Raw genomic sequence first — 25,827 nt, 5'->3', positions numbered from 1 at the left:
ACATCATAAAAGCACAGACAGCATCATATTAAATTTGGCATAAATGTTGTAAATATTCATATCATTACCTAATGTTTGTACTGTTTCTGTTGTTTATCGTAACTGTGTTGATACTTCAATTTAAATGCATTTTTCAAATCATTGCTTTTTACTGAAACAATGAAGCAAATGAAAATGCTTTTCTACATGAGCACTTGTTGTTAGAACTAGAATGTATAATTTGTATTTTAATGTTGCAAAATAAGGATAACATTCTTTGCACCAACTGCAACATAATTTCTCACGAAATCATTTGTGCCAAAAAAGTGGTAATATCTTGACAATGAAGAGCATGGAGTGATGGCTATGGAAGGATTTGTTCTGTTATGCAACAGTTAACCATAAAGTAAGTAGGTGGGGAGAATATTTCTTGCATTCCTTGCAGAACTCAAATTCCTTTGGATCACAGAATGAGTTTTGGGGTGCAAAGAGAGCAGCACCAGACCCTTAGTATTCAGCTTATCATTACTCCTTAATCCTCAATACCTTTGACCAGAATTAAGTTTTTGAGAGGTTTGTAAGGGCCTGCCCCATACAGCAGCTCCAAATGCACATGCAAAAAAAGTGTGTGGTGTCTGTGCAGCAGACAGGTTGAGAGCTGTGCTTCCAGAGAAAAACAATGTGCAAATGAAATGCAGAGTTGGACATGGCTCTTCTTTGGGCAGAAGTGCAGGGGCACAGGAAACGACTGTTGAGTCTGGGATGAAGTACTTTTTTTATCCTAAGAAGAGCCACATGCAAATTGTGAGAGTTGTGCCCAAAGCTTTCTTTATGAACAGAAAGAAAAAATGCTGCACTAATGAGGAATAATAGGCACTAGCTTTAAAAGGGACTGGAGAACTTGACAGCTAGTATCCTCTCCCCACCACAGGACCAACATCAGCCATTGTTAAAATAAGTTGGCAAGTAGTTAAGTTGGCAAGATCAATTTAATGTATAACATAGTAAAGCAGGTATTGTGTTTCACCTGTTCAAAAGAGGTGCTCAATTTGAGCACCATTTGCAGCTGCATCAGTCTTAATGATACTGCTTTTTAATGAGTCATTCAACTAATTCATTCAAAAGAGAAATGATTTGAAGTCATATACAAGACCATCCTTCTTTGTCCTTTCTTATCACTGCCAGGTATTTTGCATGCATGTATAATTGGCATCTTATTTTTTCTTCCAACAAACTAGATTGGGAGTGAAAGGAAACAAAGCAATTGCATTCTGAAAATATGTTTGCTGGTGAGAGGATGGTGGTCCTTGACTCAGAAATCAACTGGACTGAGCAGAGTGGCATGACCCTGGCTGTGCATCAGCTGTAAGTGCTATCTGCACTATGGCTCGGCAGCTAGGCCTGTGGCAGAATAAATTTCAAACCTTTAGATTGCTGAGAAGAGTAGAACCAGGAATGCAGGTATTCACAGATTTGTCCCTGGGGTCAGCACTGTAAGGAGGGGCAGGGGCATCCCCCATATTGAATGGGAAATAAAATCCTTGGTTGTGCTACATCCCTACAGACCAGCTCTCCCTGCTGGCAGGTGCTCTCCCTGCTTGCCCTCTCACTCCAAGCCTTAGTCTGCTCAACGGTTGCTGTCTCATCATCTCTTGCCAGACAGCTGCCCAGGCAAGGTTTCCGTGCGCTTCATTGGAGAATGAAGAATATTAAGAATTAAAGCAAAATCCTATCCATAGTAGTCATGGTGTGAATCCCTGGTGCATGCAGGATCATCCAGGATTAGTGCTAACAGACACTGATTCAGGCTCCCTTCTGTATGCTGGGAAGCACTCTGTGCAGGTGCCCAAGTGGCTTCATTATTTACAGGTGAAGAAACTCAAGCGCTGGGGTTAAAGTGACCCGTGTGAGGTAGCCAAGTGAAACAGCAGAGCTAAAGGAAAACCCAAATAAGAGTATCTATTGACAAGGAACAGTGTGCCTCCTCTCAGAAAGCCTTCTAAAGGCTTTATCGAACCCTTTGCAGGTTACTTGCAAATAAAATTTAAGAGGCCTACAGAATATTTTGATGAATTGGCTGGTACAGAGAGAACTTAAGCAAAACAGAGGGGTCGAAGCCACCTGTCAGGTCTAAGCACATGCCAGGATATGAACCAGATGCACCACAGCAGGTAATTCTGCCTTTCCTGAGAGCAGCACGTCTCAAATGTTGTAGTTAGCAGGGAGCAGAACTCCACATCTGGCCTTTAGGAAATGGGCTGTCATGGCACTACATTTCACAGTACTTGTTACGGGAGAAATCAGTCTGGTCTGTCTTCCTCTGTGGGTTGTACCAGGTGTCACTTGAACAGGGTGGAAACTCTCTGTCTCTAGTCTGATATTTTGGCCAAAATTCAGAAGAGCATTAAAGCTCTTTAACAAGAGATAAAGAAGAGAAGGGAGGAGGCACTGTCTGCACATCTAGTTCCTTCTCTAGGTAAAGTGATTACTTGCTGTAGCATTTCTACTGCTGTCTGCATTCTAGTATAATATATCCCATATGACTGACTTGTCACCACTCAACTTGTGTGTCTAGTCTACAACCTGCAGATCTCATTGTTAAGGAAGTTCTCCATATTTCAGCCTAAGAATCACTTTTTTAAAGATCTGTCCTATTCCTACTTACACACCCTAATTCCATGCTTGGATTATGCTCCATTTTTTTTCTGACCTGATTTTTTTCCTTTTTATTATAATTATTTTTTAATCGCAAGGTAGAAGAATATGGGGATATTTCAGAACTACCAGTTCCCTTTTCCAAGGTTTTCTAAACACTGTGAACCTCCTGCAGGTTCATACTCTTCCATATCATTCCTAATGCAGCATCTTACAGCTATCGATTAACTAAGCCAGGAATCACATCCGTCCCTCTGTTCCTTCAAGTTTTAAACATAATGTTATGGAAGCAGAGCCCAGCAAGGTGTGTGAAAGCAGCAGAACATGTACAATTAACTCAGTGTTGGGGCCAGACTGATTTGGGATTGATATGAATGCCATGCAAGCTGGTGCTTCTCAGTGGAACGAACAGGGCTAGCTAGCAGTCAGCTAATTAACTTCGCTACTGTTACAAAACATTACTTGCAGTATCTCTGCTATTCAGAAACCTCATGGTTATAATTACACAGTCTGGAGGTCATCCAAAACCAATTTCTTCATTGCTGTTTTTTACATTGTTCAATAAAAGGAACGTTTGAACCTATCTATGGAGCAGGCACGCCTCTCTCTGCCAACCACTGTCAGCGATGAGTTCCCGCCCGGGAAGCCACTAGCATTTCACTTCTACTGGAACTAAATTGTTAGAGAAAAAGCAGGTCATCTCTTCGTGATGTAACACAGGAAAAACGGGTTAGCTGCCAGCGAAACCCATCTCAAGAATGGGAGAATCAGGAGGGTGCAGACACTTGGTAAAATCTTGACAAGGGGATGAATATAGAGCTCGGACCATAGGAACCTGATATAGTGAACCCTGTTTCTGAACAGTATCCTTCTTACTAAAAAAAGGAAATGAATAAGGCATTAGTTGCTAATGCAAATTTTTCAGAGGCACAACAACATTACTTTGTGCAAAGAGCAATACAGCAGACTCTTTTGTATCTTTGAAAGGATATAAATCAGCCTTACATGGCAGCACAGTGTTGAACGGGAACACCCTTTCTTATGTCCCAGCACTATTTTTTTCACAGTCATTGCTGGTATTACAGGACCATACCAATACTTGCTTGTGATAAAGCCCCACTTTCCCTCCTGCATTTTTCCATGATGCACAACACCCCTGCTGTGGCACTTACTTCATGGCCATCTTAAGCACTGACAGTTACAGTCAGGGCAGAGCATTAGCAAAAACTGGTTCTTAAAGGATTCCCTGGCCCACAGCAATTCTTACTGAGTTTAACACTCATGGCATGCAGGAGGAATTTCAGTGCTTTCTAAGATGGGGTGGGATGAGGTGAAGCTGATACTCACAGGACGACTTCTACGTGGTCCAAAGCCCACTGATCATGACCTGTTCCATTGTGACGGGGCTGCCACCAGCGCAGTAAGACTCCCTTCATTCGTGCCTCCCTGTCATCACAAACACAAGAGCCTGTGAGAGCTCCAGACTATTGGTGTTTTGCATATATCTATTTAACCCCCAACAGAACTGAGAGCAAAGTTAAAGCATTATTTTACACCCCTGAATATCAACACACTGTACATGCAAAACATGCAAAACAATGCTGAAAAATGCACAGAGATAAGGATGATTTTTTTTTATCGTATCTTTAAAACAAGCAACCTGTTTTTCTTTCAAGTATATTGGTAAACATTAGGCTGGAATTTCTTAATCAGCCTTCCCCTTAAGTTTTCTTCTTTGTTTACCCTCTCATCAAACTTTTTACTTGCACAGTGATGCAAAGATAGATTCTTAGTAGAAATATATCTTCTGCCCTTAAAGGTAAAGAAATGTGACTGGGTACTCACAGGGGAACATTATAAGACACTCTTTGGGCTTGTATAAAGTCCTTTGGCTGATGCTGTGCAATTACTTGCCATGTAATTCCATTATTTACACTGTACTGGAGGAGCACTGCCTTGTCTACAGTGTTGGGATCACTCAGATTGGTATTGCAACTGTCTGTTTGTGAAATGCTTCCAATTTGCAAAACAAACATGATTTTGCTGTAAAACACAGAGAGAAAAGGTATTTTCAATATACAAAAAACCCCTTCAAATCGGGAAAATAGCATTTCCAGGTTTATTGCAGTTACCTTATGAAAACTTTGAGCATCCTGAAGAATCATTACTTTTAACATGCAAAATAAACTGTTCTCAGACAGTTCCCCTTTCAAAGTAATAGTTTATTGTGTATAACATTGCCACGGAATTGGAGGCAATAGATACAATTTTACAATGTACCCACAGAAAACTCAGATAGATAAACAATATAAACATGCAAATGAGTGTATAAAAAATAAAAAAAAAAAAAAGAGGGCAAATAAAAGTTGAATATAATCAAGTGCCAAAAAGATAGGTGGGTGTTCAAATAAGAAAGAAAGAGCTTAATTTACATCTGTCCTGTTTGCCAGTTCATCTTGTTTCTAATCTTCCTTTAGGCAGCTAAATACAAACCAGTCCATAAAGCTGTCACTCTGTTAAGAGCCAGCACAGGCTGGTTGCATTTGGTTTTCCATGGCCAAAGAGGCTCAACAGATGAAAAAGATACTCCTGTTTATTGCCATGTGAGTGTAATTCTATTTGACAACTGAAACAGGAAAATGAGTCTGTGATTACTAATGGCATCTTTAGTCATAACTGTCGTGGAGGCACATGCAAAAATGGGATTTATCTTATCAGATCAGGCACTGGTCCAGACAGTCTGGTGTCCAGTCTTTGCCAATGGATTCATTGTCAGTGCTGGCTTACTAGAGAGTGCTCTGTTGGGCATGAGGAAAACATCTGACCTTTTCATCTGACATCGCTTCCTTCTCACTCTCCATCTCCCAAATGGAAGTCACAAAGCATTTTGCCAACCCTAATATCTATCTGCCAGCCACATCTGACTGCATGGTACAGCTGGGTCAGTCCATCCTCATCAGTACTGGCCTACATGGCTGCACAAATATATGAAGAGTTTCCTTTATCATGAGCTGCTAAAAGAGCTTTTTAGACTCAAAGTGTTACCTTGCTCGGGTGAGATCCAGAGGCTTAGTCACTGCTTGTCTTATTTGACATCCATTAAAATAGAGTGAATCTCCATGGGCATAGGGTGCCAGCTGTCCACATCCATTCCCTATCACTCCCCCCTGAATAGTTTCCCAGTTTATTTCAGTGACTCTTTCAGATTCAAAATTATCTTTAATATAACTGGGGAGGTCATGGCTAAAACCAGAGCAGTCATCACCTAGAAATGACACAGTGAAGTTATAAACCATACAAAAATCAAAAGAATTGATAAAATTGAGTTACAGTTCATTGTGATTCCATTCAAGGTTGAGGTCCAATATACAGTGTGACTACAGGCTGAGTATACTAGCAGATCCATTAATAATGTGCATATTGCTGTACAGCATTCATTTTTAGAAGATTGAGGCTGTGAGTCTTAATTTTTACAGTAGTATAACTGCAAGAACTGCAATATCATTTCTCCGATTTTTGCATTGATGCCTATATGAGAAACCTCAAATTGCCAGTTGAAGGGAAGCATATCTAAACCGGGAAGGGATCTGATCTTATAAAGTTGAGACTCTTGGAAGACAATAAACACTGGCTGCACTCCCACAAAGCACTTGGAATTTAACAAGGGCACTCAAGTACCATTGGACATGTGCTTAGTTGCACTGAGCGATTAGAGCAAATGCTCTGTCATAGCATTCTATGACATAGAACTGAGTCCATTACAGGTGCCAGTTGCCAACATCTGGTTTCCATGTACACATCCCATGGGAGTGGGTGCATTCTTCGAGTAAAAGGGTGGAAGCCATTTTTGGGTGGGCAGGTAGCCAAATTTTGCCTTCATTGAAGGCTAAATGGGCTTTACATACAATACAGACAGGAGAGACTACTGACTCAAACCAGAAAGGGAGGGAAGAATAGTTAATTGCAGCTCCGACAAATTTTTAATTTAGAATTTGTTACTCAAGCAATCCAGTGATAAATTTACATATATCACTTTTTGTGTTTGATTTTGACCTAGATGAGACTGTAGCAGATGTATAAGAAAGAAATTGAAGAAATGAAACCTTGATATCCTTCATCACAAATGCAAATGGCTCCAGTTGTGCAATATCCATGGCCACTGCAGAGCTTAGGGCACGCTTCCCCAATATACACGTGGTCAATTGCCCAGCTTTGCTTCTCTAGTTCTTCTCCCTTCTGAATCCACCTGAACTGAGTTGCACTGTAAATACCAAAATCCAGACAGTGTATTACAATATCTAGCAATTAAGCACATCTGTTCAGTGATGTTCAAATACACTAGCAGCAGATGCAATGAAAAATGTCATGTGAAGGGGCTGTGATTTCAGTAACTGGAAAGACCCACCCTGAATGGGTGGTGGCTATGTCACTGGCAGTAGCCACTTCTGTTAACAAAAACCTTTCTGGAAATCATGAATTATGTATCAGGTTTAAATCCAGCAATAAGGCACTTTTAATTCTCCAGTTGTTCCAAGCTAACAGTGCCAGCAAGACGGCTGGCACTTTGTAAGTCCACAGCGAGCTGACCTTTCAGTAACCTACCTGGATGAGACATGATCAGGCAGCTGGATAGTTATTCTTCTCCACATTGAGCTGTTGACAGAGTTATAGATGGTAGCTTCATGGAATTGAAATGGGGAGCAGCCAATGCTATTAGATGAGGAAGGCAGACAGTGTGTCTGGACGAGCTGCCATGAGTCTGTCCTGTAGGAAACAAACAAACAAATGATTTAGAACAACTGGAAGAATATTGAAAGGGAAGCAGGTCATGGCATTGCCCGTCATATTAAACAAACCCAAGAGATTGTCAGTAATAGTTTCCATGCTTGTTCTGTAGACGCAACTAGACAAGAAGTGAGAGGCTGAAGCACTGCTGCAACCAGGGAGGTCTTTCTAGCATCAGGTTTTCATGCTGTGAAGCCCTTGATGGTGGTACACACAGCAGAGTCCCATCCAAGGCTCATCTGGTTTGGCATGACAGAAGGAACTATGCAGGAGTCTCTTCCTTAGTCTCTCTTACAGTATTCAAAAGAGTCCCAACAGAATTTGCTTCATGTTCTCCTACAGTCATTTCAGCACAGAATATGCCTTCACTTTTATAAATTATAGTGCACTATTATACAGCCACACAGGATACAGTGTTATTAATTGTTCACTAGCTGAAAAACAATTCAGAGTTAAGTAAGTCCCACTTGGTCCTGTGTCATACTAAAACAACAGTTTCCTGTGAATGTGGTTTTCTGCGAGCACATGTTTACAGGAATATGCTCATTGCTGTAACTGCAAACTCAATGCCATGAATCTGTCAACATCTGGGATAAATTACAAAGAACATTTATGGGGGTTTTGTAGACAAATCCCAGTGCTTGCACACAGGCTTTATTCAGATCCTGCTTTAATAAACAAAAGCGCACTAGGTTTTTAATATAATACTATTATTTTTTTTTAGGCCTATGTATTCTGCTGTCATTACCTGGCATCCTTTGTATACTCCAGCATCACAGAGTGCAGGTCCCCGCAAGAAGTTGCCTCACAGCCAACCACGATCTATAGCACAAATAATATTGGCTGCTATAACAAATCAGGTAGACATTTAATGGGATACATAATGAAGTCTTGCTCTCCTTTTTTTTTTCTTTATGGGGTATGTAAAACAGATAGCCAACTTAGATCTTGGACAAAATCCATCAAAAGTAGATGGAAAACAAAAGATGCAGCACTTCAGATATGAGTTAATGAATTTTACTTTATTGCTACTGTTATTGTCAAATAGAAACCTAACACTACATTCTTAAAGTTCAAATTAGATATCTAAATAAACAGTGCTCTGAAACATAAAGATGTGGTAGCTCCTTGGCATTTCAGGAAGTTGAGTACCTAACTACGAGTTAATTATGTATGACATTTATAACGTATAATGATAAACATATGGATATAAACCTCAAGTCAATCTAATTAAAGAACAGAATTATTCTATTTAAAACAATAGACATATTTGTGTTATATTAGAGTGGAAAGGTTACAGTACCTAATGTACAGAACTGAATAGATACCAAAACGCTAAATTTAAAGAGCTTCAACACCAAATGGCAGCCATGCACTAAAGCTGAGTTTAGTTTAGAAATAAAATCTTTGCTGTGACTGGTGAAGGAAAAGGAGAGAGTCAGGAGAGAAAAACTTTGCAATGAGAGTTTAGTAATGTGAACTATTAAATGGTGGTGGGTTATAGAATCGTAGAATCATAGAATAGTTAGGGTTGGGAAAGACCTTAAGATCATCTAGTTCCAACCCCCCTGCCATGGGCAGGGACACCTCACACTAAACCATGTCATCCAAGGCTCTGTCCAACCTGGCCTTGAACATCATAGTTTTGGCCTTAAAACAGGGGAAAAAGATGACAGGCTGGGTAAAATAAGAAGCTTGGGGTGGGTCTTGGCTTTCAGCAGTCAAAAGCATGCCAGACTCCTCTTTTATAATTTCCTTGAAGGTGGCATGCTCTGTGAGTGGGGAAAGCGGTGCTTTATGGATTACATTAACCAGTCAATATAAGATAGGCAACAATGTTGTGGAAAGATGAAAATATTGATTAGTGGAAGATGGAAAATTCTGGAACTGTCTTTTCAAACAGAAGAGCAAGAAAAAAACCCATAACAAGAAAATGGGTGACTATTTTGGTAACCTTGCTTTCATATTAGTTCCTCACTTATTTAAGATGTGGTGCTTGGGGAAGGGCCTAGAGCATTCCTGGACAATAACTACGCATTGCTTTTGGCCCTGTGCAGAATTCTACCCTAAACCAAAGTAAAATATTTAGAAGTGTTTCTCTGATTATTTAGGTGATTTGCCATGACACAAGTAGTCAGAAGAGGTACTCCTGCTTGAGCACTTTTGCATTTTCCATAAGCCACTCTTCTCCAGCCTGCCTCTACTTTGCCTTTTCTGCTTATTCACGAGTTAGGGGAAAATGGCATGTTCTGCATGCTGTGTATTCTGACCTTAAAAAATAATGCCTACTGTATCTGATGATCCAGTAGTTTCAGGAAAAAGGGGTTAGACTTCCAATTCCTCTCAGTAACCCCAAAGCATGCAGTCAGAATAATTTGACATTTAACATTACGCAACCTTTCTGGTTCCCATTACCTACATTTTAGAATTTCTTTTAAATGCTAATAAAATGCCATTATTAATTATTCATCAAATTGGGCATCCTAGTTGGAAGAAGAATAATTTCTGGAGACACATTTGGTGATTTTTCACTGCATACTTTACTTTGGAAAGAGAGAGAGAACATTTCTTACTTTAAACTGCATCATGTATCCTGGCTGTATAATGAGCTCCCTGGAGGACAGGATGTTGTGTGTTTTGTCTTTTTTCTTATTTGGCCAGTAGAGATGGAATGATGGATTTCCACAGAACCCTGCAGTCCTGACTGCATTGGGGTAAAAACTCCAGTTTTCTTCATGAGAGGTGCCTTCTATTAAGATGAGTTAAATACAATTACAGCATTGTCTTGATAAATATCAAGGCTTGGTAATGATTCCACAGAATGATTAGATACAGTACTTTAGTGATATAAACAGTAAATTTATGCTATTTATCTGTCATGAGACACACACACAGTAAGTAAGCTACTAACACATAATGAAAACCTCTGCTCCAGAGAGGTAATTAAAATGTTTAAATAATAGTACTTTAAAAAAAATTATTAAAAAAAACTTTACTACCATGAAATTAGTTTGACTGAAATAAAAAAAAAAAACATTGCCTTTCTTATAGGTATATACATATATATATATACACACTTACATATCTGAATATACATGTATATGTATTTACACACCCCTATCAGTAGCATGAAGAATAGCATAATAACAGCATTAGTCTACAAAATGAAAACATCTGCTTGCAAGCTCACAGGGCTTATCTTAGATAAGATAATGCCAGACAACAGATTAGCTGCCACAGCTTTTCTTACCATCATCAAACGTATCTACCAGCTGGCTGGGGTTGATCTCTGCTCCTCCGATCAGGATGTTATCCAGCGCCCACTGCGCCCGTTCGGGGCCTGAAACCACAATCCCATTACTGATGGTGAAAGGCTGCCACCAACGTAAGCGGGTTGTATTGGTCAGAGCATGTTCAGGGAGGAGGATGTAGTCATGCCTGACTGAGATGTATTTTTGGTAATCCATCTCATGAAGCAAAGTCCAGGTTATCCCTAGAATGAAAAGATGCAGGTTTAGTAATAAAAACAACTGTATGGTAGAATCTTCTAAAAGATTAAAGATAATAAGTAATAGTTAAAAATAATAGCTATGGCCTTCTGATAGGCAAGTCTTAATTTCTAAGGGTAGCTGGCAACTAATTATTTCTAGAGCAATTTTGTAATCACATAGAATAATTGAATTGGCTGCAAGTACTGATTACTGAAATTAGGCGGGAGGGTTATGGAAAGCTGAGCAACAGATGGAAATTTTAGATGGGGAAAAATTTGTAAGGACAAAAATAACTTTACAATTAAAAAAGATCTTATTTTGGATCTCTCTGACAATTTGTCAGATATTCATGGTGCTTGAATAGAGAACAAGGCTTTAGCTTAGCTGAAATTACAGGATGTACTTGCCTCCATCAATGGAATAGTCTAGCAGTACTCCCTCCTTTCTGCAAGTTGGTCTGTGGCATGTTGTCATGTTGTTTTCACTCCCAATTCTCCCCCAGTATTGTAGAAATCTAAGAGTAAACGTGTAAGTTTACATCTGTTAAAGATTTGCACAAATCAGTAGGTTTGCTTTCTGTTAGAGGATGTGCTGAAAATGTTCAAAATGGCAGCATTCTTAAGGAAGTAACATCAATGTACAAGTAGAACAAAGGTTTCCAAAAACATTGCCTGGTAATTCTCATGGGAACCTCATGAAATTTGGCAAAGTCCTGCCCCTAGGAAAGATAACTCCTTGCAGTGGTAGTGGCTGGGGACTGACTGCCTGGGAGCTGCTTTGCTAACAGTTGCCTAGGAGTCCTCATGGAGAGGAAGCTCAGCATGAGTCAACAAGGTGCCCTTTCACCAATGAAGTACATAAGTTGATAAACTGATGCAAAGTCAATGGAAGCCACTGAAATGGTTGGGGCTAGAGCATATGCTCTGTGAGGAGAGGCTGCAGGACCACGGCTGATTCAGCCTGGAGGAGATGGCTGGGTATGGGAGACAGTGGGCATCCTCACCAGACATAATGGGGAAGGGAGGAAATCACTGTGAGGGTAATTCAACACTGAATCAAGCTGTACAGGGAGACCAAGGAATCTCTGTCCTTGGAGGTTTTTCAAGACCCAGCAGGACAAAGCCCTGAGCAACCTCGTCTGAATTCAGTGTTGACCTGTCTTTGAGCATGAGGTTGGACTAGAGATTCCTGGAGGGCCCTTCCTTTCTGAAAGCTTGTGTGATTCAGTTAGTTCTTACTGAATTACAGAGTTGAGAGCATGTGGCTTCATTAAACCCATACAGTCAAGGGGAATGATGCTGAAGTTGCCTCTAGTTGTCATCATATCCTTAGCTTGTCTAAACTGGCATAATTCCATTGCTCTCCTGCTCATCCTTTTCTACAGCATGTGAGTGAAATAGGTCTTGTTTGGGCACCCAAGAGAGCACAACCAGCAGAGGTTATGTCCTGAACTCAGTGAGAGACACAGGTGGTGCCTCCAGGAGTGGAGACAGTGATGCCCAGGAGACTGTGGTGTCTTAATGACTCCAGGACATCCCAGAGGAAGGGAATCTGCTTCTTTACCTGCACATAGCAGACTGTTCTCACTCTTGTAGGGTGAGCCTTGCTCTCTGTGACTCATCTGAAAGCATCAGTGCTTTGAGAATCGTAACTCATCAGTGTCTACCTGAAACAGCACTGTGCTTGTGATGGCCTAGGAGTTCCCTGAGCTATAAGCTATGTTACCTGCTGCTTTGTCAGTGTTTAACAGAGTTCCCCATTAAAATGACATAGAAACATGACCTACTTTGCCCCCCGCAGGTCCAGATCCTGAGTGACAGCTTGCCTCACAGTTGCACCTCCAAAATATAGAGTTGTATCTTCTGCAAGAATCCCACACTCGGTACAGGTATTTCCACCTTCTAAGGACATCCATAAATCTGGTTTAATTTCTTCATTGTCAAAGCGCTCTTTCAGAAAAGTCTGTAAGTAAAGTGTTTAACATAAAGCACAGGTAATTATGTTCTGAAGCCTTTGTGACGATCACAGCTGGCACTGAGCTAAACTGAGCTAAAACATGAGCTGAAGTCTCATGAACACTGTGAGAATTTTTTTCAGGGTGGCTAAACACACTTTTGGCTGGACATTTGGCCACTTGAACTGAATTGGCTAAATGTGAACATACATTAGGGCTGGGTTCTAACATTCTTGGGAGTAATACAGCACACTAAAATTGGCATGTGCAAATGAATGAGTGTATTGGATTTGTGTGGCAAGGTTTTGGTAGCAGTAGGGCTACTGTGGTAGCTTCTATGAGAAGCTGCTAGAAGCTTTCCCCTTGTCTGATGGAGCCCATGCCAGAAGGCTCCAAGATGGACCTGCTGCTGGCCAAGGCTGTAACACTGGGAGAGCCTCAGGGATGATCTGTTTAGGAAGGGGGGAAAACCCATACAACAGCAGCTGCAGCCAGAGGGAGAATACTTGAGAGAAACAGCCCTGCAGACCCCAAGGTCAGTGCAGAAGAAGGGCAAGAGGTGCTCCAGGTGCCAGAGCAGATTCCCCTGCAGCCCGTGGTACAGCCCATGGTGAGGCAGCTGTGCCCCTGCAGTACATGGGGGTCCGTGGTGGAGCAGATTCCACCTGCAGCCCATGGAGGACACCACAGTGGAGCAGGAGCAGGCCCTGTGGAGAGAGGAGCCCAGGCTGGAGCAGTTTTGCTGCAGGACTTATGACCCCTTGGCGGATCCACACTGGAGCAGTTCATGAAGAATTGCAGTCCATGTGAAGGACTCACATTGGAGAAGTCCATGGAGGACTGTCTCCCATGGGATGGACCCTATGCTGGAGCAGGGGAAGAGTGTGTGGGGTCTTCCCCTGAGGTGGAAGGAGAGGCAGAGACAATGTGTGATGAAGTGACCATGACCCCCATTCCCTGTCCCTCTGTGCTGCTGGTGGGGAGGAGGTAGAGAATTAATGAGCAAAGTTAAACCCAGGAAGAAGGAAGGAGTGGAGGAAAAGTGTTTTCAATATTTAGTTTTTATTTCTCATTACCCTACTCTGACTTGACTGGTGATAAATTAAATTAGTTTCCCCAAGTTGAATCTATTTTGCCTATGACAGTAACTGGTGAGTGATCTCTCCCTGCCCTTATCTTGACCCACGAGCCTTTCACTCCCCTGTCCAGCTGAGGAGGGCAGTGATGGAGTGGCTTTGGTAGGCATCTGGCTTGCAGTCAGGGTCAAGCCACCACAATGGGTCTAGTTCATAGCTATGATTATTAAAGAATATGTAACAGCACTCCAGTACATACCTAATATATATGGGAGAAACTGCTATTCTGTATTTTTTCCCCAGCAAAACCAGTACCACAATGAAAGTTTAGGGTTATGGTAGTGAATATGCATTTATGCAACTGTATGCACATATTTGAATAGAATATATCTCTGATTTCCACTTACCTCCAGGTGTGCAATAAAAGCAATGCCATGACTGAAATCCTGGCCTTAAGGAGATAGTAGTAAAACTCCCCTAAAATTGCTAGGATTTTATCCCAAATGTCCTTAATGTGAAGAATACATTACCCATTAAAAAAACTGCAAACAGATAATGATATTTGTTCATGTAATTGGTATCTCAGATGAAAACCAGGTTATAATAATTCAAATGATATGATAACTGAAAAGTTAAATATCTATATTCTCTTTATACAGAATGCTGCTTAACCTGTTGTTTTTGTGGAGCACACACCTATTCTGTTCTTACGTGATGCAGAAAATATTAGATGATAAACACTGCATTTTAAACTAATCTGGGGCTCCTTACACGCTTTTCTAAATATGTTACTTTTAAAAAATATTTTAACTTTTAAATTACCAGTACTGAATTAGATTTTACTCTCGTATTATAGAGTAACACTATTATCAGCTAGGTGAATTCATTTTATGTCAATTTCTTGTACTTCCTACTTCAGTAAGCTTTTTTATGTTAAAGACAATCTTTCTACAGGTCTTGATCAAATACAGTCATATATGCAAGGGTGATTTAGATCATATAATGGTGACCTAAGGATGAACAGTGAACTTTATCATAACTTTTTTAGGCAGTGTTATTTGTAAAGGAACAAATCTGTTCTTGGATACTGCAGTAATAGTTTTGTTAAAAAATGATAGAAGGGCAGAAAATAGATTTGAGTATCTTCAGGCTGACAGAAATCAAAGATAAATTTCAAGTGGGATCAATCTCTCCTCTCTCAGCTAAACACATGGCAAAATTCACACTTTAAAACATGCAGTAAAATTACCTTCAGTGTTTGGGTCAAATAGCAGTTTGGACCCGAATACCCAGGATCACAGATGCATTGCTCATTCAGGCAGTCTCCATGACCTCTGCAGTTTTCCAGACAGCCAGGGCCCAGATAGAAATTATCGATGGCCCACTGCATATCTGAGTATTTCTGGTAGAACCGAAACCTCACGGGACTAGACATAAAGGAATAAAGAAAAACAGACATATATATAAGATGGCTTTGCTCAATTGAAAGAAGTTGAGTGAAACACAATATATTTATGACTGAACTATTCTCCAAGCTTCCATAAGTAATATCTGGCAGCATCTGTTAAAATTGATTTTATACATATCTGTATCTTCTTTTTCACACATGTACTACCTATGACATATGGATGGATTCCAGGCACTGTTGGGGATGAAATGGCTATTCTGGCTTCTTGTAAAAGAATTTCGATTTTGGTTATACTTCCTGAGAAAATTACTCAAAGACTATAAAGGATTTTAATTTTGCAGATAAAGACAAATGGTTTGCATATGTGTGGCTACTGCAGACAATAAGAGTAATTTTTCCACTCATTAAGGTCATAGATCTACTCTCTAATTGACTGCATCTGTCTGAACAGAGAAGAACCGATTGCAGAGAAGCAAGGATAACTTTGCTGGTTGTTCAGACATGGTCATTCTTGATTGACAGAAAATAAAGTTTTGCAGCATACGTAATGAATGTGGATGCTGCTGGTCTGCACTTTCCTTGAAAGAAAATGAATAGGCAGAGGTACCCTCTGCTGTGTTTTTCAGAAGGCACTGAATCCATGACAAAATGGATAATAAATTCATACTTACTTGCCCACAAGGTTTTCAGGCAGTGAGTAAGTTACTCTTTTCCATCCTTTTGTGGGAAAGAAGACAGATGGCTGTGAAACACTCCCAGAACATTTGGGATCAGCCGGTAAACACTGAGGTACTAAGTAACTCCAGCTAACTCCAAAGTCAGTGGAGTACTGCACGTGGACCTGATTTTGTGCAAGTTTTTCTGAGGTTTTACATCCAACAGAAACCTAACAAAGAAGAGAACATAAATAAATTACAATGAATTGTCGTGATGGTTGGTTTAAAAAAATGTTTGTACCTGAAAACTGACTGTAGAATTTTCTTCTGTTAATAATGGCATTAACAGTGCTTGTATGGTACCAGGCATCCACAGATTTCATCAGTATTTGCAAGATTAAGAACAGGTACCAAATTCTGAGATTCAGTTTCTTCTAGTTAGCTCTCTTTTTTGGATTTCCAGGTTTTGACACTTGTCTCTTACACCCCAGTATCCCATGACTAATAATCTTCCCTTGCAAACAACCTAAGATCTGAATACTTCAGAGGAGGCCACCCAACTCAGTTATGTTTGGCAGACCACCTTTATGGGAGAGATGTGCAAAGGGCTCTACAACTTCCACATATCACTGGGTTGTTTCTTTAATTTAGTTAAAGGGGTATATAAAGGACAGTTTGGGTGCAGATTTGATGTGAATGCATGACAACACAGGAGCACTGTGGTGTAGTTTGGAGCTGCTTTTTCCTCACCAAGCAGCTGTAACACAATAGGCACCTTGTATATGTGTAATATGCCCTTATTACATGATGTCCATACAACTGCTGTGCTGGAAGAGAAGGGTGTGTCATCTCTGGGAACAGCCTGTGGTATTAAAGCTGACCAACATGGCTCAGGTAAGAAAAAGGAGGATGGACTAACAACAACAGTTTTCCCTGCAGGGAATGGCTCATGCATAGGCCTATACATCATTCTACCTCCTGAAAGATCTATTCAGACTTGGAGCAAAATGCGGTTTTGCATAATTATATTGCAGACAGAGACTACCTTGAACTGCATAATCCAGCCTTCTGTGGGAGTCAGGTCGTGGGTGACTGCGTAGACCTCTCTGCCGTCATGGCTCCCGCAGATCATGACACCATCAGGAGAATCACAAAATCTCTCAATCGAGCAATCATCGTGGAATAACCAGTGTTCATTCACTTGAAAATAAGTGGCAACATCAGTAATATACAATGACAGTAGAAATGAAAGAGAACAGGGATTAGTCTTAACCACTAAAGGTGATTCATGGCTTTATTTTTCAGCCTATGTGAGAATTATTTAGTATTGCTCCTGAGAATGCCAGTACCTCATCTTTCCCATGTACATATTAATTACATTTATCACATTTATTGCTTAAAGCACCTCTTACTACTGTCTTACCTAAGCAACATAGCATTATTTTTTAATGCTTAAGTAATGATCTGGGACTTATTCAAAATGTAAACTTCTGTTGCACTGGATATTATGGGAGAACTTTTTAATGGGTGTTGCCTACATGTCTCCACAAAGGGTAGGTACCCCAGCACAATTAACTTGTTATAGTTAATATGTTGTTAAGCCTTGTAAACATTCAGAAATACATCCTCCACATTTAGTTGTTAAATGTAACTTAATACCCCTAAAGAGTGTTTAAAAATGTCAGGAAATAGGAACCAGATACTCAGATTAAGGAATCTGCTTAGAAAACCTGGCATATTTTAATCCTTTTTTCTTTCTTTGAAGACAAATCAATTTTCTAAGTAAATTTATGCAGTAAAAAAGGGAAAGCTACATTACATCTTTTAATTTTGCATTTTGTGAACTAAAACTAAAAGACAAGTCTTTTGTAGCAAGAAGACTATATATGTCTGTAATACCCATCACAGTGAGACAAAGATTCAGAGGCTCAGCAAGCTTTGGAAATCACTGTGCTGACTTCTTGCTCTTTAACTCAGACCCACGTGAAATCTTTACCTGTAGTTTTGTCTTCCATGAACATGTCAAAGGCGATCCTCCCAGTGGGCCCTGCATCTGCAGGGGAGCGCTCGTGCTGCGGCAGAGGAGCACTGCTGAAGGTGTCGAGCATCACTGTCCTCTGGTCAGCTGAGCCGGAGATCAACACGTTGTCAATAGCCCAGTCGTTCTGGTCCAGGCCATCGTGTTTAGGCTGCCACCATCGGAAGCGTGTCCCAATGGTTTTGGCATCGTAGGGAAGAAGGATGTTCACAAAGCTGAAATAAAAAGGGGAAATGAGTTGTGGGTAAGCCACAGAAGGGAGGATACTTCTCAATGCTCTGTGCCAGGTGCTTTGACCAGGTCCACTCCTGTTGTTTCCTAGAGTATGAGGAAGTTGGGAAATAACGAGAAGACTGGGTGATCTAGCCTGTGTTCCCCTATGGGAGACTGCTGAAATAAAACACCTTCCTGATCACTCCCAATGTCACCCCTGGGACAGGGCTTAGAGTGAGGTGGGAAGGGCCAGCAGCCAGGCTATGGCATGGTTTGAGCAACTTCATGTGCTCCAGCTGTGCTTATGGATGAAATGAATGATCTAGACCTAGTCTAGACTAAGGTCCTATTTACGGGAAGTGCTAAGAAGGAGAATGTTGAAGTAAAATTAGAATTGTTGTTTTCAACCTGGAGGCATTCAGGAGACAGCAGTGTTCCAACGCAATTTTCTTACTTCCATTATAACAGATGATAGCACACTTAAAATCTCTTGTACAGTCAAAATGCTAATGACTTCTTGGTGTGCTTAAATGAAATAACAAATATTGGGTCCCTCTCAGACCCATTTTTTATGAGTCTTTTAAATGAGACAGTGAGGAAAATGTGCACCCATATTTGTGCATGATTTGAGTATCACAAATATCTGAGAACAGGGGTTTGGTGTATCTGTCCTTTTGATGGATATCTGCAGAAATTCAGTTTCTCCTCTATACACCATTGTCAGACTAGCTCAAGCATAACTTTCTGCTCTTGTCAGTAAGAAACCAGATTTCAAAAGGAAGTATCTTAAAGAACCAGATGGATGTCATTACAATATTTATTGATTTATCTCTCTGCAACCATTTACAAATCTACCAGACTGCTACAGACTCCTTGCTACCCTTGTATTTCTGGCCTAGCAGCTGCACAACGGCCAATGCTCAAGCAGATGTGCTAAGGCCATTCATAAATGCTTGCAGGACTGGACAGGCTGAACTCTTAAAGATGTGACATCCAAACCACAGCAGTATTATGTCCCATAGGTTCTTATGAAATATTCAAGACCACCTTACTTTAGTACAGGAAATTATATAGGCAGAAGAAGGTATCTACAAACCCGGGCTTGCTGAACTGATCGTAGAAAATTTCCATTAAGAGGCTCCAGGTGATTCCACCATTCACAGAATACTCTAGCAGCACTCCTTGGTTGCGGTTATTGGGAGTTATCAGACATCCATACATGAAATAAAACTGAATGAATTCTGCACTGGTGAGGTTCAAGTCCACTGTAACCAACATACGGCTGCAGCCCTTCAAAGCAATAAAAAAATATGTTGGCTGGCAAATCTTGGGAACAAAAAAATTGTTAGACTACACAGTCACTGTTAGTGTAACTTTATGTTCTAAACCCTTCAAAATTGTACAAAATTATACTAATTATAAGAAAGGTAAAGCTACAACAGAAAAATAAATGCTATTGCCTGAGGACATAATTTTAGCAATGTTCCATCTTAAAAATTCCTATTGTGTATTCATACACTTTGCTGCTGTACCTACAACTTCACAATATTCACTAGCAAGGATTGCATTCACCTTTCTTCTGAATACAACAGTTACAAAAATCCATGCCTCCAGTGTAAAACACAAGGTTTTCCAGGCAGAATTAATGAATTGCTGATAATGTGCTAATGCCTCAATTTATGCAAACCATCAAATGGCACAGCATTTTACTATGTGTGTTTTCCCATAATCCTTTACATATTTCACATTGCTCAGTTAGTTACTGGCGCCTGCTTAGTCCTGCTGGAAGGAAGTGAAAATGTAATGCTTTGTTAGTTTATTTTAGAAAGCTTGCATCAGTTTGAACCTAGTTTATAGAATAGAATATAGTTTATAGAATATAGTTTATAGAATAGTTATACATTTACATGGAAGAGATCTAAAAGCATAAGTTTTACATGTTTCTAAAATACTATTAGGTCATTTTTGTAATACCAAGGTTATCTGTACGCAAACTGTAATTCAGCAGCAGTCTGGGTTATATACCTACGTATGGATATAGCTAAACCAGGAAATTTTACTCTGAGCTTACCCTGAAAAAACCCCAACAATCAGATATATGAAGGATGAGGCTATACACGAATGTATTTTCGAGGACCAAGTGCAAGTTATATACACGCAAATACATAGTTATTAGTTTCCCTCTGTGGTCTGATAAGAAGCTGCACCAAACTCTGGTCTCTGGAAGTTATAAGTGCTACGAGGAGGCTAGTACGATTGTGTGGAATTTAATGTCTGCATGCTTGGATTGTACTTAAATCTATTAGCTTCACCTCCAAAGTCCCTTCCATGGCTCCTTTCAGGAGGCATGCACACTATATCTCATTTTCCTGGCTGTAGCATACCCAGGAATATGGTATCTGCTTTCCTGGATTGTTTCTGGCTGGCCCTAGTCTGTAGGGCCTGTCTGACTTCGGACTCAGCTAGTCAGAGGATACAAGTTTGTTTAATATGCTATATGTTTAATGTGTTACACTGATATTTTTTACCACCTTGCTATTTATTTCACTTTTAAATCAGCCCCATTTATACTGTCAGATGGAGTGAGCTGGCCCTCGTGCTGAGCACGCACCCCACTGAAGTGAAGAGCCATCCCAGAGGCCACCGCCCCGCAGACTGTGCTCAGTTTGCCCCCATTCACTGTCAGCCAGTTCTGGTTCGATGGCGAGCGGTTGAAGTTATCTTTCAGCTGTGTCGGAAGGGGGCTCTCTGGCTCGTCGCAGTACAGCCCACCCCAGTGCTCATCACAGCTGCGGAGGAAAGCAAATGCAAGGTTCAGCTGGCAAAGGCTCTGCTCAGGGGTTTCATCAGTGCCATGTTATTCCACATTAAAGTGCCATCTTATTCCACACAGAGTCTGTCTGCATCATTTGCTACTGCACAACTGGTGTATGGGGGTTTCAAACATCTGCCACTTTTTGTAGTTATGAAACAAAAATGACTTTAGGAAGGCCAGTATTTTGTATCATGCAAGCTGCTAATATAGAGTACAATCTCTATTACATGCCAGCACAGAGTAAAATCAGTAAAATACATTGTAATTGGATAAATAAACCTAAAAGAATATGCCAAGCCCAAGAATGCCCTGCTAACATTAAATTTTAAGCAAGTTTCTGTAAAATTTCAGAGGATGGGTACTTTCCTGTTGTTTCTTTTATATAGTGCCACCCCCCACTCCCCCCCCCCCCCCTTTAATTTTTCTCCTCTGAAACACCATCTTATAATGTGTCAAAGACTGGGTAACATTCAGGTACTGTGCAGATTTCATCAGGGAGATCATGCCTTGGTACTTCAGTGCTGTCAGGATAAAAGATAACACTATGTCTATTCTGCATCAGAATATATTTCTAGTGAACACAGTTGCAGTGCAATTATACAGCCATTCTCCTGTTTCTGTTGCTATTCATGGCTGGAAAAAAGCAATACATCCATCTGGAAGGTATTTCTCTGTTGCCAGACAGACAAATCTGGAGAGATCTGGCTGTTGTTTGTTAGCTTTGCAGGGCTCTATATGGGCTGTTATACAGACGGTTTGAGGATCAAGGCAGTCTGCCTCTGCTGGCAAACCTTATCATGGAGCAGAGTCATCATACCATCAAGCCAATACCAGTCCCAAGGCAAAATTTGGCCTTGTGAAGAACTGGCACTTCTGCTTAATAGACATGTCCCACCCTCAGCCCAGGTCCTCTGCACCCAGTGCCAGGATGAGGGCACAGGGACACAGCATGAAACTGCTCAGGAATAAGGATGATAAGTTCATTAAAATGACAGAGGAGTGGAATGCTACAGCGCTGGGCAGAACAGGGACAAATGGTACTTACATGCAGCTGTCTTGTGTGCACTTCCCATGGCCGCTGCACATGTCTATGCAGCCATCTCCAATGTAGACATTATCGATTGCCCATGTTTGCTGCTTATCAAAAGGAGCAGGCTGGTGCCAGCGGAAACGAGTTGCTTGAGACCTTTGGGAGAGGAAGGAAACCAGAATGGTAATGTATCTGTCTAAGCTGATCTTCATTTTGACTGAAAGGAAATGTCAATCTTGAGGCTAGACTGGTCCTGGAAGGTTTGTTTGATATCACCACAACTCAGTGCTGATTCCTGCTTAGTTGTATGCTATGAGTGTGGAAAGTGAAAAAGGAATCTTCAGGGAGCGCAAAGCAAGTGGGCTGTAGTTTGTGCAGTGGAGAAGAGGGTAGGAAAAAGGCGGAATGCCTGAAGGGAAGCTCAGACCAGTCATAACTACGTTCCAGCACAAATCCAAACGTAAAGGATAGATGGGAGCTGGATCAAGCCAGAATCACTCAAATCCTCCAAGTTTCACTCTGAGCCTGAGTTTTATTGCTTCAGTTCAAGTCAACAAAGTAACCCAAGTTTTCCTTTATGAATTCTCCCAAATGCAGTTATTAAAGAGCGGCCCTAGGGAGTGGGTTGGCTCCTTGGCAAGGCACCACCATTTATATATCTAGAAGGGGCAGGTGAGAGCACCCATTCAGGGCTTGCTGCGTGACTCTGGCTTTGCAGTTTTCTCCCTCCCCTCCATCCAGGGCTTGGCTGGAAATGTCAAAAAATGATCTATGCTGTGATACTGGCTCCTTTCAGTGAGTAGTTCTCATTTGGATGATTGAAGGGGGCTTAGCTTCCTATTCAAACACCTTTCTTTGATGTAGCTGTATGTGAGCTAAGCATCTTAGCTGTCAAGATGGGTAACAAAAACCAGGACAAACCAGCCGGGTAACCCCAGCAGCCATTCAGCTCAGGCAGCAGTAGTCACCTGAGTGGATGAATTCCTGTAAATTTTCAAGACCACCATTTTAAACCCAAGCTAATCCCCGTTTTGCTGTACAGCGCTAGATGGCAGCATTGAACTTTGTGTACTCCCCTTTACTTTGAAACTCCGAGAGAAATTGGGATTATTGTAATCACCAAAATAAATAAGCAACAAAATCCCCCAGATTTATTCAGTGTAAAAATAGACCTTTTATGGGAAGGTCAATTTTATTCCATGAATTGTTTCTTCATAAACATGGTACATGAGATGAATGAGTAACAAGTTTATTCACAGAGAAATGTATGGCTGTGCTCACCAAATACCATTTTTTAAAGAAATGCAGAAACTCTGAGGAAATCCTGAAGGAATAAAGACACGCACCTCTATCTCACTGTGCCTGCTTTTGGTTTGGCGCTTCGCTAACAATTTATTGAGCTGATGCTCCTTGGAGAAGCTTTGTATTTACATCTTAAAATCAGCTCTGAGACTAAATTAAAACCAAGTGCTCATTGCCTTCTGCAGGCCAGAGGCTAGATAGCACTCTGGGGTACATGAGTCCTAAACAGCTACATTAGTATAGGTGCTGTGCGCCAGACCAAGTTATTGACCGTGTAGCCTGCCTGTCCCTAAAACATACAGGCAAGAGCAACTGGAGACACACACCTGCTGTTACACAGCTTGAAATAATAAAGCAGCATAAAAATTGTATCACATCTAGACTAAAGGGACTATTAGCTGCACTGTTCCTTATTCTAAAACTTAATGTCTCCCTCGCTTGTGAGCTAAGGTTGTAATAACCTCTCTCATGCAATCCCTATCTTCATATCTTTGGGAAATGGTTTTACTTGAACCAATGAATATAGTTACTGGATTGGAAAGATGAGCAGTATCTGCCTCAGTAGGACATCAGACTTCTTCTTTTGACCTACACTGCTCAAATAACTTTTCAGTCTTAAAATCACAGTTATTTGTAAACCCGAGTTTACCTCAGGCAGTAGGCTCCTTTCAGATCCAAACTAAATTGGCTTGGGACATCAACCCCAGACCTGATTTATCCCATTCAGCCTCTGAAAGCCCCTCCTGAACACAAATCTGCAGACTATACACAAGAACTGTTGGGGTAATGGATTTTGCAGACAATATGTAGTGAAGCAGTAAAAAAGAGGAAGCAGAGGAGATCGATGCTGGGAACAAGTCCTGAAAAAGTACTATTACTTGAAGTAAAGCACTGCATCAAAGATGGGGAAGAGTCTAAATGCCCCAAATGATTAGTGATAAAACACAGACTTTTCCACTACTAGTTTCAAAGAGTGTGGTAACTGTATAAGCACTCTCAGTGTAATTGTTAAAAGGTGTAAGTCTCAATTTCCTAACTCATATGTGCATTAGCTGGCATCTTTCATAATAACCTTCTCCAACAGGCACACGTTCTGCCCACACTGTGGCACTTCTGTGCCTGCATATATCAGCAGGCTCAGCAACAAGAGCAAGGCTGTGGAGTCAAGCTGTGCAGGGAGCCTGACACCCATGCAACCTGTGTTTGCAAGTATTTACTTACGCTAGCTCTATGCTGGCTTTATCACATCTGACTGATCTAGTTGAAGATGTCCCTACTCAATGCAGGGGTGTTAGACTAGATGACCTTTGAAGGTCCCTTCCAACCCATACTATTCTATGATTCTAAGACTGCACAGGGGACAATCACAGCTACCACTGTAAAACAACACATCAGGAAGGAAACAAACTGGAAGGCTGAGCTACCCGGTTGACCCTAGATGGATCATTTTGACAAACAAAGATCCAGCAATCCAGAAGTTTTCAGGGCACTGTAGGAAACCATATGGCAGCACTCCCAGTAGCATTGTCAGTCCCAAACAGCTCCTTTCACTGCAACCTCCCAGCAAGGCCCACAAATTTTCTCCCCTCAGAGACAAAAAAAATGTAGGCAAAGGAAGAAGAGGTGAAAATGGGGCTGACACACAAAGGATACAAGGAAGGCACAGAAAAACAAGAAATCTGAAAAGTGCTGCATTTAAAACATCAGCTCATAGGCAGCATCAGCAGAACATGGTGCAGTAGGGATTCAGCCAGTCCAATTAGCCACCAAAATGACCAGAATTCAGTGAGGATAATGATAACAGGGGAGTTTTTAGAAAGTTCCCCCATCCCTGCCCAGGACAAGGTGGACAAGAATTTCCTACCTTTAAATAACTAAGAAAGATAAATGCATGTAATAGCTTTGCAGTTTTTATGCAAAGCAGGATGGGGCTTCATTTACTTATATTTATTTATTGCTATACATATGGACGAAACAAAAGTGGCAAGGTACAATTATTTCAATGCTAGAATGCATCATGCATCAATACATAGTTATGCATTTAGATTTATTCTGTAGAAAACCAGAGGGAGATACCTAGTATAGGGTGGCAGAGGCAAAGTAACCCGGGTCCACTTGTTGAAAGTGTCTGAAATGAGAATCCTTTGGAGATGGTACTTGTTGCATTCCACATTAGTGGGAAGACAGTCTCTCAAAATTGGGTGCCAGCTCAGCCCAAGGTCCACTGAATATTCCAGTTCAATAGCTAGGGGTAGAAAAGTGGTTGGTTACTTAATTTAGAGTCTTACACCCATAGGTCTACAATAAACTGGCAATCCCAGAAAGCATTAATCACAAGTCTACACTGACGAAATAACCACTCAAAACATTTCAGACCATTGTACAGAAAAGGTCTGAAGCTCCCTCCTTTGGTGGCAGCGCTGGA

General features: G+C 40.9%; 1 protein-coding gene across 2 annotated transcripts in view; it reads right to left on the bottom strand.

The window, feature by feature from the left end:
- RELN (reelin) overlaps window positions 1–25,827 on the bottom strand; it is a 289,653-nt gene that overhangs the window by 6,000 nt on the left and 257,826 nt on the right. For both annotated transcript variants that reach the window (XM_065666462.1, XM_065666471.1), the window contains exons 46-63: window positions 25,479–25,647; window positions 22,116–22,256; window positions 20,867–21,044; window positions 19,352–19,545; window positions 18,001–18,257; window positions 17,050–17,204; window positions 16,020–16,234; window positions 15,190–15,367; window positions 12,697–12,872; window positions 11,318–11,424; window positions 10,670–10,912; window positions 9,993–10,168; window positions 8,168–8,241; window positions 7,237–7,398; window positions 6,738–6,895; window positions 5,680–5,899; window positions 4,480–4,677; window positions 3,982–4,080 (exon numbers count right to left, since the gene is read on the bottom strand). In XM_065666462.1, the coding sequence (XP_065522534.1) occupies window positions 3,982–4,080; window positions 4,480–4,677; window positions 5,680–5,899; window positions 6,738–6,895; window positions 7,237–7,398; window positions 8,168–8,241; window positions 9,993–10,168; window positions 10,670–10,912; window positions 11,318–11,424; window positions 12,697–12,872; window positions 15,190–15,367; window positions 16,020–16,234; window positions 17,050–17,204; window positions 18,001–18,257; window positions 19,352–19,545; window positions 20,867–21,044; window positions 22,116–22,256; window positions 25,479–25,647 (3,100 nt within the window). The remainder of the gene's footprint in view (window positions 1–3,981; window positions 4,081–4,479; window positions 4,678–5,679; window positions 5,900–6,737; window positions 6,896–7,236; window positions 7,399–8,167; window positions 8,242–9,992; window positions 10,169–10,669; window positions 10,913–11,317; window positions 11,425–12,696; window positions 12,873–15,189; window positions 15,368–16,019; window positions 16,235–17,049; window positions 17,205–18,000; window positions 18,258–19,351; window positions 19,546–20,866; window positions 21,045–22,115; window positions 22,257–25,478; window positions 25,648–25,827) is intronic.

The sequence above is a fragment of the Lathamus discolor genome, chromosome 1 (assembly GCF_037157495.1).
Source record: "Lathamus discolor isolate bLatDis1 chromosome 1, bLatDis1.hap1, whole genome shotgun sequence".
NCBI lineage: Eukaryota > Metazoa > Chordata > Aves > Psittaciformes > Psittacidae > Lathamus > Lathamus discolor.
The sequence above is the reverse complement of the archived record's forward strand: the minus strand, read 5'-3'. Positions and strand labels throughout refer to the sequence as shown.